The sequence below is a fragment of the Conger conger genome, chromosome 9 (genome assembly GCF_963514075.1).
Source record: "Conger conger chromosome 9, fConCon1.1, whole genome shotgun sequence".
Lineage (NCBI taxonomy): Eukaryota > Metazoa > Chordata > Actinopteri > Anguilliformes > Congridae > Conger > Conger conger.
Genome location: NC_083768.1, coordinates 58198772 through 58211543, shown reverse-complemented (window position 1 = coordinate 58211543; position 12772 = coordinate 58198772). Strand labels below are relative to the sequence as shown.

Sequence of the window (12772 nt, the reverse complement as noted above, 5' to 3'; positions counted from 1 at the left end):
CATTAGATCTGAATTCTGTTGAAAGCCCCTTCTCTACCACAATACTGCTATCTTTCCCCCACCCTGTATCCAAAACGTCCGCCTCTCTCTCTCCGACTCCCCCTCTCTTTTTCACACGCACACACACACATACACACACACACACACACACTCCCTCTCTCTCTCTCACTTTCTTTTCTGTACTCAGCTTGTGACTTGGATGAGCTGGGCCACATGACCAGAAGAATGTGGTTTGTACAACAGAACTGAGGGAAACAGAGAAAAGTGTGTGTGTGTGTTTGTGTGTATGCATGAATGGTGTGTATTTGCATGTGTGTGTGTATGTGTGCGTGTGTGCACGCGTATGTGTGCGTGTGTGAATGCGTGTGTGCGTGTGTATGTGTGTGTGCTTGTGCATGTGTGTGCATGTGTGTGTATGTGTGTGTGTGTGTTTGTGTGATAGAGTGTGTGTGTCTGGATAAGAAGTCACTAACACTGTGGCTCCAGACTGGGACTAATGGCCATAATGCCCTTGTGTGCCTCAGAGAGTGGAGACACGTCTCTCTCTGCAATACAGCCCAGAGGAATCCACACGGTCCTGAGTGAACACTCACCCCTCACTCACTCCTGCTGCATAAGAGTTACTCACACTGCGATGGCACAATCAGCCTGAAATGCACGCAAACAAATGAGCAGAGAGAGAAAGCGGAATTCAATGTCCTTCTTACCTGTCACACCGTGTCAGCGAAATACCATTTTTATAAATAACAATAACAATGTGGAAATATCTCATACATTTCGCATAGCCTACATTGGAACTACAAATATATGAAATAGACCATTTTAACACATTTTGACATGCATCTAAAATGCATAGTAATTGATATATTTTCAGTATGGGTTTTCTCATAGAAGCATCAATTGTACAGCACTTTGGATAAAGGCGCTAGATAAATGCATTTACCATATAGGCGTACCGTTGAAAAAAATATATAGCTATATATATTTATATATATTTAAAAATATATTACTATATTTTCTTTCAGTTTGATTTTAAAAACTAGACCGCTTGTATAATCCGTTGTGTACAGTTGATGTTTCGTGAAAGTTTCTTCACCATGTAAAAGCAACAGTCTCCCCACTTCCTGAGAAGTTTGCGGCTTTAGTTGGAGCCCCAGCTTTATCGGGCCGTTCTAGCGGAAAATAGACGCAAGGGGCAAAAGATGATGTCTATGCCCCACCATGTGGAACAAAGAGGTATTTGCAGCTTCTGAGCTAAGAACACTGACTCGTTCTATAATAACCTTCATAAACCACTTTTCAAGCACCAGAAATATGTGTTATACATATGAAAAAAATATTTTTTGACGGACAAACTTTTCGGGGAAAACATACAGGAAAATATGAGAACAACGAATTTGCCTATTCTTTCTGTCCCGATACTTGAAACCTATTAACGAGGGGTTCCCTCAGAACGAACAACGTCAAACTATATTATTTTGTTTTCCCCAAAACCAGACATAAAACATTTCAAAATAAAATCGCATCGGTCCTGCATCCAAAGGTAAAGAGTAGCTATATTGAAAGAGGGGATGTAATTCGTTTAATTACTACGTTTCAGTCAGTCGGCTTGTCTTTCACCTAAGTTTGAGGGCGGTAACAGGTGCATTTCGGAAATAGGCTATGCTTGTTCAACTTTGCTGGCTCTACGACTTAGGGTGAATTAAGGTAATTTGGGATACTTCTTTTTAAATTCAGTTTCTGAGCCTGCCTGGTGACTGAAACTGAAGTGTCCCAAATTGTCTAAATTTCAGAGCGTGTAATTAAACAATATCTATGCGATCCCATTACTTTCAGGTAGAATATGGCAGACCAGTTGCAAGATGCAACAATAATATTAATAAAATAATAATAATAATAATAATAATAATAATAATAATAATAATAATAATAATAATATTGTGCCTCGGTTGTGTTTCGTTTACATAACAACACGGTAGAGCCAACGATTTTTACAGGATAGTCTGTTCCGCTCTGTTCCGACATTTTGTCTCAATCTCTTCCGGTATGGGAGCGGGGGGAAAAAAGTATTGAATTTGAGCCAAGATGGACCCTTTTTCAGCGACACTTTTAGACGTTTGCGCCACATGACCAGGTCACGTGATCTCCAAAATTCCAGTCATATGACAGAGTTGTTCGGCTTGTACCACAGAATCTCTGACAGACCTGTAGCTTGCAACCCCCTCTTGAAGCACAACTGCAGTTTGTCGCCTTGTGGGGACATTCGCCACATATCTCAGGCAGACGTTCTTGTGAAAATATAGAAACTAGAAATTTCGCTGCCAAACCAGTTCCATACAGTAAGAAGATGAGCTCTATGCACCAGATTGATGCCGTGGCTCCAACGAGACGAGCCGTCAGAGTTCTCGTTGCGTTTTCACTGTTTGCGACTTCGTATTTGTGTTTCGGACAGGTAAGTATCGAGACATTTTCATGAGCTATAATGATAGATCAAGTTAGGCTGTGTAGTTGTGCCTATATGTGTATTGTGGTCGACAGTTGCGGAATAATTGTTGCTTCTGACAACTTTTCGGTTCATTAGCTAATTTCCCCAACCTGCACTCACGTCATGCTCACCTACCTGAAAGTGCCATCGTAGTGGTAGATAGGCTATACCACGTAAAGTTCTGACTAGTTGCTACGTCTGATCGTAATACGCTACCAAAACCATGTCTATTGACGTTTTACAAAATAAATGGCAACTGTTGTCGAAGCCGTGCATTGGCTCGATTTTCACAATTCTCTAAAAACATTTCAACATCATTTCTGTCTATTCTCTATCCTTCTTCCTGTGTTGGGCCGATGGCATGTGGTCTTATCTGACACAACCTTGTAAAAACGATATTGCTTCGCGATCACGGAGCAATTATAATCTCGTGACCGCAGTGTGTCTGACTTAACTTTACAGCTGCCCTTCGCCATTCCAAAATAAAAATCGAAAGAGGTAGTCGTGAGCAGGATATGCTTGGTAGAGAGTTTCCTATTTCTCACCTCAGCCTTGGTATGTACACGCACGAGGAACTGGTTAATTTGTGAGCAGCGTTCGTTCAGCTGTCAGTTGTGGCCGTGCAAATGTTCTGTGAAAGAGGGTATAGAACAGCAGTCTAGTGCGAAAGGGGGGCGGTCCAGTTGGTTGCGGCATTCCGTGAGAAATCGACCACTTTCTAACCTCGTCCTTTTTTAAATGCATGTTGGCCTATGTGAGAAAGTGTTGGAATGTGGTTTAAATAAACCAGAATGACCCACCATTTAGGAGATGGGGGGCCCTCAAACTTGAGCCACGGGTATCTTTTTTTATAAAAAATAAAAAGGTTCTTGCAAACAAGCTACTTTACCTGAATTGCTTCAGTAAATTACAAGCTGCATAGATGGAGTGTATGTGAGGAATGTAATTTGGATTGCAGTGTTTATACACAGTGTGTAAATGTCAGGGATGACAGAGGTGGGTGGAAGGATTTAGGACTGGTGATTTGGAGCGATAGGTAGGCCTGGCTCTGTTGAGAACCCATGGCACTGCTTTCCCAGACAGCAAGCGACTCCGGGCGAGATCTGCACCAAATCTGGCCCGAAGCAGATCCGGCCCGGAGTCGCGTACCATCTGGGTTGTCTCCGTAGCCCTCCAATCCAAATCCAGTCCTGGTTTGTTTTTGTGGTTTTTTTGAGGAATTACTGATTGACTCGCCTGACTCCCAGTTAAAGGGAGGGTGGACACACCTGACTCCCAGGTAAAGGGAGGGTGGACACACCTGACTCCCAGGTAAAGGGAGGGTGAACACACCTGACTCCCAGGTAAAGGGAGGGTGGACACACCTGACTCCCAGGTAAAGGGAGGGTGGACGCACCTGACTCCCAGGTAAAGGGAGGGTGAACACACCTGACTCCCAGGTAAAGGGAGGGTGGACACACCTGACTCCCAGGTAAAGGGAGGGTGGACACACCTGACTCCCAGGTAAAGGGAGGGTGAACACACCTGACTCCCAGGTAAAGGGAGGGTGGACACACCTGACTCCCAGGTAAAGGGAGGGTGAACACACCTGACTCCCAGGTAAAGGGAGGGTGGACACACCTGACTCCCAGGTAAAGGGAGGGTGAACACACCTGACTCCCAGGTAAAGGGAGGGTGGACACACCTGACTCCCAGGTAAAGGGAGGGTGAACACACCTGACTCCCAGGTAAAGGGAGGGTGGACACACCTGACTCCCAGGTAAAGGGAGGGTGAACACACCTGACTGCCAGGTAAAGGGCAGCTGGAAAACCAGCAGGGGTGTGTCCCAATAGTCTTTTCACATTTCTGGATGACTTCATTGTGGTCACACCCACATACTGTGAAAACCCAACCCACAAAATCTGGCACTGTTCAGATCCAGAAAGTGGAAATGGCAGGGAACTTGAAATCCATCAATTATGCAAAACGTTTAACCAAATTTGTGTGTTGTTATTATCACGCATATCACACTACCCGGAATGCGAAATGTCAGTTTGTTTTTGTGGCTCATATCCTACAAACATATTCTGAAATTTAAAACCGGCAAGTGGGTTTGTTATATTTGTTTGTACAAAAAACCTGCATGACTGGTAATAAGTATGGCAGCTACAATTATTACTGTAGCGTATGTCAACATGCAAGGATTAATTCATTCAACCAACTGTTTCCAAATGACATATTTATTGCCAATAAATTTGTTTCAGATGCTACAGCACTGAAGTTTAGCTAACGTTCAGTTTGTGCCATCTTCAACGCACATCCCAGATTGACCCATTGGTGTCTGTCTTGGTTTCTGACTGTGGATTGTACGAAAGAGAAATAAATAACCCATGTGAGGGTATTATGGGGGGGGGGGGGGGGGGGGGGGGACAGGTCTTTTCTTATTTGAAGCTGCTGTACCTTCATCCGTTTCCCCCAAAGAAAGAGGTTCATAAAACATCTGAGCGTGCAGATATGGCATCCTTTACGCTGTCAGGGATTGGGTCAGGGTGGTGCAGTTGCCTCACAACGTTCTTGGGGCTGGGGACTGAGCCCCGCCCAGGCCTTTCTGTGCAAATGTGCCTGCTTCCCCATGTCTGTGTGGGTTTCCTCCAGGTGACTATTAGCTAAAGTTTGCTAATGTTCGCGATCTTGAACACACGTCTGGTGCCCCCCCCCCCCCCCCCCAGATTGACCCGTTGGTTCCCCCCCAGATTGACCCGTTGGTTTCCCCCCCCCCCCCCCCCCAGATTGACCCGTTGGTTTCCCCCCCCCCCCCCCCCAGATTGACCCGTTGGTCCCCCCCCCCCCCCCAGATTGACCCATTGGTTCCCCCCCCAGATTGACCCGTTGGTTCCCCCCCCAGATTGACCCGTTGGTTCCCCCCCAGATTGACCCGTTGGTTCCCCCCCCAGATTGACCCGTTGGTGTATGACGAGCAGCTGCTGTGGGTGGGGGGCGGGGCCGGCCAGGTGAACACCTACAGGATCCCCCTGCTCAGCTTCACGCCCCGGGGCAGTCTGCTGGCCTTCTCCGAGGCCCGGAAGGGCTCCTCTCGGGACATCGGGGCCAAATTCATCGCCTTGCGCCGCTCCACTGACCGAGGTGTGTGTGTGTGTGCGTGTTCACATGTGTGTGTGTGTGTGTGTGTGTGTGTGTGCATGTTCACGTGTGTGTGTGTGTGTGTGTGTGTTCACGTGTGTGTGTCGAAAGCATGTGTATATGTGTATGTAGAACGTGTGTGTGTGTGTCAAAAGCATGAGTATATGTGTATGTAGAAAATGTGTGTGTGTGTGTGTGTGTGTCGAAAGCATGTGTATGTAGAACGTGTGTGTGTGTGTAGAACATGTGTGTGTGTGTGTGTGTGTGTGTGTGTCAGTCATATTGCTTTTTCATATTTCTCTTTTTTTTGACCCTATATATACTCACATCTTCATGCCTCTTCGTGTCCTATCACGTCTTCCTTCTGTAAGGGTAATTTTCTTAATTGATTCTTAATTGACAATGTGTGTTAACATAAAGACAATCACGTGATTACAAATAACCTTTTAGTGATAATCCTTATTACTATTAGACCACTGAATTAACTGCTTTCTATGAGTCTTTCTCTGTCTCTCTCCAGCAGACAGACAGCCTTTGACCTTAATGTCTCTGCCTCTCAGCTAGCACATTCTGGTCTTACAGCAAGGTCAACAAGGGGTATTCAGAAGACAAAATACTGATAAATGTTCGTGGCCAGCTTTATGTCTTTTTGTTTTGGTAAAGCCCCCCCTTTGGGAAAAGTGTGTATAAGAGTCTTACTGTGTCTGATGCAAATCAGAAAGCCAGTAAGCTTTCTCACTTTCTGTCATTTCTTTGCAAATAAATCCGAAAGTTAAAGAGAAGAATAGCTATTGTTGTGTTTTTTGTTTTTACGTGATCTGTTTCATCAGACGATGCTCACCTGTGAAATGTTAAAAAGGGCATTTTTCCCTAACACTTCCCAGGGGCCACCTGGTCCCCCACCTCCTTCATCGTGGACGACGGCTCGCTGGCGGACGGGCTGAACCTGGGCTCCGTGGTGGTGGACGAGCAGGCGGACACGGTGATCCTGCTGTACTCCGTCTGCTTCCACCGCTACCACTGCAGCCCCTCCAGCACCATGATGGTGCTCAGCGCCGACGACGGCCTCACCTGGTGCCCCCCCCGGAACCTGTCCACACAGCTGGGCGTCAAGAGCTTCGCCCCGGGCCCTGGCTTCGGCATCCAGGTGTGTGAGGGAGTGAGGGAGTGAGGGAGTGAGGGAGTGAGAGTGAGAGTGAGAGTGAGAGTGAGAGTGAGAGTGAGAGTGAGAGTGAGAGTGAGAGTATGAGTATGAGTATGAGTGTGAGTGTGAGTGTGAGTGTGAGTGTGAGTGTGAGTGTGAGTGTGAGTGTGAGTGTGAGTGTGAGTGTGAGTGTGAGTGTGAGTGTGAGTGAGTGTGAGAGAGTGAGAGAGTGAGTGAGTGAGTGAGTGAGTGAGTGAGTGAGTGAGTGAGTGAGTGAGTGAGTGAGTGAGTGAGGTTGATTGGTTTGAGCGTTGCAGGTCCTGCCACAGCATCTCTAAATGAATGTAAATGTTTTGTTGGTGGCTGTCTGAATTCCTAAATGTAAATGCACTTTATGTTCTCTAAGTTGTGACCCCCCCCCCCCCCCCCCCCACAGAAACGCTACCCCCCCGCGGTGGGCCGTCTGGTGGTGTGTGGGCACGGCACGCTGGATGGGAACGGGGTGTTCTGCGTGCTGAGCGACGATCACGGCCTGTCCTGGAGGTACGGCGCCATGCTGAAGAGCATCCCCTACAACCAGCCCAAGAAGGACCTGGACTTCGACCCGGATGAGTGCCAGGTGAGGAGGGGGAGCGGTCACTCCGCGTCCGGCACCGGCTCACACGCCATCGCGACGCACGCTGTCACAGTTCACCGCATGCTCCGGGAGCATCTTAATAACAAGTGCTTTAGGCGTATGTCGCTTATTTCCACTTTGGAGCCTGAAATTACTTTTGATTTTCCCATTTTTCTCCCAATTTGGTCAGATTTGCATATTTTAAAAAAAATAATGCTAGGTTGCTAGATAAGTAGTTTAAAGCGAACAAAATTTAATTCTTAGTTGTCACACTGCTGCACTATGCTAGTGGTTAAGGTGAAGGACTGGGACACGCAAGGTCGGTGGTTCTAATCCCGGAGTAGCCACAATAAGATCCACACAGCCGCACAGCCTTGAGCAAGGCCCTTAACCCAGCATTGCTCCAGGGAGGATTGTCTCCTGCTTAGTCTAATCAACTGTACGTCGCTCTGGATAAGAGCGTCTGCCGGATCACTGTGATGTGATGTGATGTGATGTGATGTGATGTGGTGTGGTGTGGTGTGATGTGATGTGATGTAGTGTGATGTGATGTGGTGTGGTGTGATGTGATGTGGTGTGGTGTGGTGTGGTGTGGTGTGGTGTGATGTGATGTAGTGTGATGTGATGTGGTGTGGTGTGATGTGATGTAGTGTGATGTGATGTGGTGTGGTGTGGTGTGGTGTGGTGTGGTGTGGTGTGGTGTGGTGTGGTGTGATGTGATGTGATGTAGTGTGATGTGATGTGATGTGGTGTGGTGTGGTGTGATGTGATGTAGTGTGATGTGATGTGGTGTGGTGTGATGTGATGTGATGTAGTGTGGTGTGATGTGGTGTTGTGGGGTGTGGTGTGATGTGATGTGATGTGATGTGGTGTGGTGTGGTGTGGTGTGGTGTGATGTGATGTGATGTGATGTGGTGTGATGTGATGTGATGTGATGTGGTGTGGTGTGATGTGATGTGATGTGATGTGGTGTGTGGTGTAGTGTGATGTAGTGTGATGTGATGTGATGTGGTGTGATGTGGTGTGGTGTGGTGTGATGTGATGTGGTGTGATGTGGTGTGGTGTGATGTGATGTGGTGTGGTGTGGTGTGGTGTGATGTGGTGTGATGTGATGCTGTAGAAGGCCGCACCCTCACTGGAGTGGACGCTCCGTCTGTCTGTTTTGCAGCCGGTGGAGCTGGAGGACGGCAGCATCGTGGTGAACGCCCGCAACCAGAACAACTACCACTGCCGCTGCCGTATGGTGGTGCGCAGCACGGACGGCGGGGAGACGCTGCCCCTGGAGAACCTGGTCTTCGACACCACGCTGGTGGACCCTGCCGTGGCGGCCGGGGCCCTGCAGAAAGAGGGGGTCATGTTCTTTACCAACCCCGCCAGCACGCAGCACAGTGAGTGAGAGAGGGGGAGGGTCACGAGTGAGTTTGAGAGAGGCTGTGGGAGGGGCTATAGGCCTCAGAATATCTATGGTTTGTTACCATTTTTGAAACTTCCGGATCCAAAAATCTGACTGCGTGTGGGAGAAATCCTTTTTTTAGGATTTTTCTAAGGAAATTATATTACAACCCTCTTCATGCCCCCTCCCTCTCTCCCTCTCCCTCTCCCTCTCCCTCTCCCTCTCCCTCTCCCTCTCCCTCTCCCTCCCTCCCTCCCTCTCTCTCCCTCCCTCCCTCCCTGTCCCTGTCCCTGTCCCTGTCCCTGTCCCTCTCTCTCTCTCTCCCTCCCTCCCTCCCTCCCCCTGTCCCTGTCCCTGTCTCTCTATCTCAGGAGTGAACCTCACTCTTCGCTGGTCTCTGACCAACGGCTCGTCCTGGGAGAAGGAGGCGGTGCAGATATGGGCGGGGCCCAGCGGGTACTCTTCCATGACATCACTGGTGGGCGCGACCACGGAGGACAAGAAGTACATCTACGTCATCTACGAGAAGGGCCACAAGACCTCCATCGAGATGGTCTCCTTCGCCAAGATTCACCTGTACGGGGGCAGGTAGAGGAGCTCCTGCAGGACACAGCGGACCGGATGAGTGCTGGGATGGCCCTGGGTGGCACTTTGAGCCTTAAACACGAGCTGAAGCCAAAATTCACTCCTTCAGTCAATTCTTCACAATCACACAAACACGTCTTAAACCTAGAAATTCCGTCAAATTAATACATTTGTAATACTTGCGTATTTCCACACCAACGCTTTTTTTTCTTTTCATCCACTCATCCAAAATAATAATAACAGAATAATTCATAAAAAGATTCAGAATAAGATTCATAAGATCAAGTACCAGTTTTAAATGGTAAATGGCAAATGGTTGGCATTTATATAGTGCCTTTATCTAAAGCGCTGTAGAAATTCATACTTCTCATTCACCCATTCATACACACACTCACACACCAATGGCGATTGGCTGCCATGCAAGGCCCCGACCAGCTCATCAGGAGCATTTGGGGGTTAGGTGTCTTGCTCAGGGACACTTCGGCACAGCCACAGCGGGATCGAACCGGCAACCCTCCAACTGCCAGACGACTGCTCTTACCTCATGACCCAATGTCACCGCACAGTTTTCAGCTTGTCTTTAAAAAAAAAAAACAACAACAAAAAAAAACATCTTTTCCACACATTATGCAAACCTGCTGTGATTAAAATGTGCTACTGTGACCACAGTGACAGCAGCCAGTGCAGACTGGACAGGAGACAATCTAGCCCAATTGAAGAGGGCCCTCTCCTTTGATTGGTGGATTTAGGTCGGGTGCTTAATGGCTCTCGTGTTCTGATTGGGCTGGTCCATTCTTGTCAGCTGGGCTCTGTGTATGTGATTTAACTGGCACAGTACAAAAGGGGAAATGGTTATTATTTTTTTATTACTCTTTTCAATTTTTAATTTAAGCTGCTCTTCCATCACCCACTTGCTTCAATTAATTGACTCTTTGCGCCCTTCTTGGGGCCATGAGTAATTTTTTTTTCCTTCATATTTGTCATATTCAGTAGTATTTACACGTTAATGTAAACATGTGTGGATCTTCTTGCCTGTATTCCAGACAAAACTCCTAATTTCCCACGGCTGTGGAGGGGCCTTTCAGATATAGAAAATTCTCAGGCATCGATGGGTTTTCAGATTTTAACAGCATTTTTCTGCAATGATTGAAATACACATTTTACCCAAGTTTGGTAACAAAGCAAAAGTTTACACATTTAATTTATGCAATGTGCTTACCCAATCAGCGTGCCTTTCACTCTATTGTAGAAATGTAGTCTGGCCTGAGAGAACAGCCATATCCAGGGCGGAAGACGCTGAACAGGGAATGGCTGACCGAGGCTGGGTTCGAAACCGCATACAGTATGCAGCATACAGCATGCAGCATACAAAATACTACATTTCAATGAAAATCAGGCTGAAATGTAGTAGGAGTGGTAGAAGCAGTATGCTAGTATGCGGTTTCGAACACAGCCAAAGAGTTACGAGTCCTGTAGTGTCAGAGTGATGTCACTGCCTGTTGAACAACTTTCTTCTGTTCCATTATCAATCATTACTAATTAATATTTTGTGCTGGGTTAGGAGGGTTGGGAGGCGATCCAAGTCAGAAAATACATTTGGTGTTCCTGTAAACAAACGCGTAATTCAAATCTTTGCCGATAACATCTTTGCCTGTCAGCAGCAGGAATTGGATGCCTTGGATTAAAAGTAGGCTTTTCAAATTAATTTGTTGAATTGCTTTCATGATGGAGTGAATATTACATCCTAGGAAAATCAGCAATTGATCCCTTTTTGGAAAAGTGGTGTCCAAATGTCCCCTTCCTCATGTGTTCCCTGTAGGGGCAGTGTTATACTGTTGTCTTTGGGAAGGGTTTTAAGCACATGAAGCCAAATTTTTTGTTTTTTCACCAGCATTTCAGTGCAAATGTCAGCTCTCCAATTTTGGAAATGTATCTGAAATGTTTGCCAGTGGTTTGCGAGTGCGCTGTGTAGAAAACTCTTAAGTCTAAGAAGAACATACTTCTTGTGTTTTCAGCCAGTCTCTCGTGTGTGATCTAAAGATCAATGGTCTCATAGATCAGGAGATGGGTGAGTGAGCTGGGCTAGTGGCCGTCCTGGCTGAAGGTTTAGAGTGAGAGAATTTCACAAAGACTTCACTATAATCTGCTTCCAAATGCAACAGTAGAGCAGTGTCAGTAGAGGGAACGGATTTGGCACCACGCTGGATATGAGTGAAATCAGACCACTTCCTTTGCCGGGTTCTCTGGCCTTATGGCCGGCTACACCATTGGGCAAACTGTACATTGGATGCCTGTTGGATATCCATTGGATATCTCCTTTGAGACTTACTGACTCACACGTGACCTCACTGCATTTTGCACCTTTCAGGAATCTAATGTTTGGATTTCGTTTTATAAAAAAAGCTCACTGACCTATCAATGTAAGGTTAAACATGAAATCCAAAATGCGAGGATTAGGTTTTTTGAAGACTCATGTCATGTACAGAATGCATCCGTTTGTATTTCTGTACAGAATATGCTACATCGCTTGTATATAATGCAATGAGCCACCCTTTGTACTGCATGGTCTCTGAAATGCATGCGATATTAAAACTAGCAGTGGGAAAAACTGAAATCTTCTTCCATGCAGTATGCAAGATGCTTTAGAAAATATGATTGCTATATTTCCACACATTTTGGATTTCCCATTTTAAGCATACACTTCCTCCCCAGAGGTGTTCATTTTTAATATGTTTGTATGTGGGTGGAGGAAATAAATTACTTTACTTTAACAACCAAATTGCATTTGGTTCAAAACATACCAATTCTGTATGTATGAAAATATTGTTGAACAAGTACACATGCAATACATGTCAAATTTTAAATGACAAAAGGGTTATATTTGAAGGCATAAAATAATTACAATTTTGACTTTCTACCAAATAGAAATGGTAGGCAGATGGCAGGGACCGATATCGCCCTCCTGCTCCATACGGCAGTGATAGTCTCTTAAGGTTCACTGCTGGTCTGCTTGTTTCACATGTTGACAACCATGGAGTGAGATTTTTTCACTCATTCATTGTCTGAATTATTATTATTATTTAAATATTATTTGGTGGTGCGCATTAAAATTCTTCTTAATATACAAAGGGAAATGTGTGTGTTTGTGTGCACATAAAATGTAGTTTATCCATGTTACCAGTTGGTTCTGCCTTGACTATTTGCTTTTGTTCCCAAATGTTAGTGCTCTTTTCATAGTTATCTTGAAAACTGTATTTTTGGAAATGGTCATTTTTAAGCTGAAATGTCAAAGCAATATAAAAAATATTAACAATATGAAGTATAGCAAGGAATTCCACTGGGACTTGACTCAATGTTGGATCATTTGGTATCTTTTCCAATGTATGTAAATTATGTAAATAATAAATTACCTGCTTCCCTCAGCAAAA

The 12772-nt window shown here is 45.8% G+C and overlaps 1 protein-coding gene across 1 annotated transcript; it reads left to right on the top strand.

Annotated features, from left to right (window-relative positions):
- Positions 1-2187: 2187 nt before the first annotated feature.
- On the top strand, positions 2188-12772 carry neu1 (neuraminidase 1). Its single transcript, XM_061256498.1, has 6 exons — positions 2188-2452; positions 5420-5609; positions 6491-6753; positions 7187-7369; positions 8535-8754; positions 9131-12772. Exons 1-6 carry the CDS (start codon positions 2348-2350, stop codon positions 9349-9351), a joined length of 1182 nt encoding a protein of 393 aa, XP_061112482.1. The 5' UTR covers positions 2188-2347; the 3' UTR covers positions 9352-12772.

Coding starts and splice junctions, on each gene's coding strand:
- neu1 (XM_061256498.1), top strand. CDS start 2,348: ATGAGCTCTATGCACCAGATTGATGCCGTGGCTCCAACGAGACGAGCC. Junction 2,453..5,419: donor CGTATTTGTGTTTCGGACAG/GTAAGTATCGAG, acceptor TTCCCCCCCCAG/ATTGACCCGTTGGTGTATGA. Junction 5,610..6,490: donor GCGCCGCTCCACTGACCGAG/GTGTGTGTGTGT, acceptor AACACTTCCCAG/GGGCCACCTGGTCCCCCACC.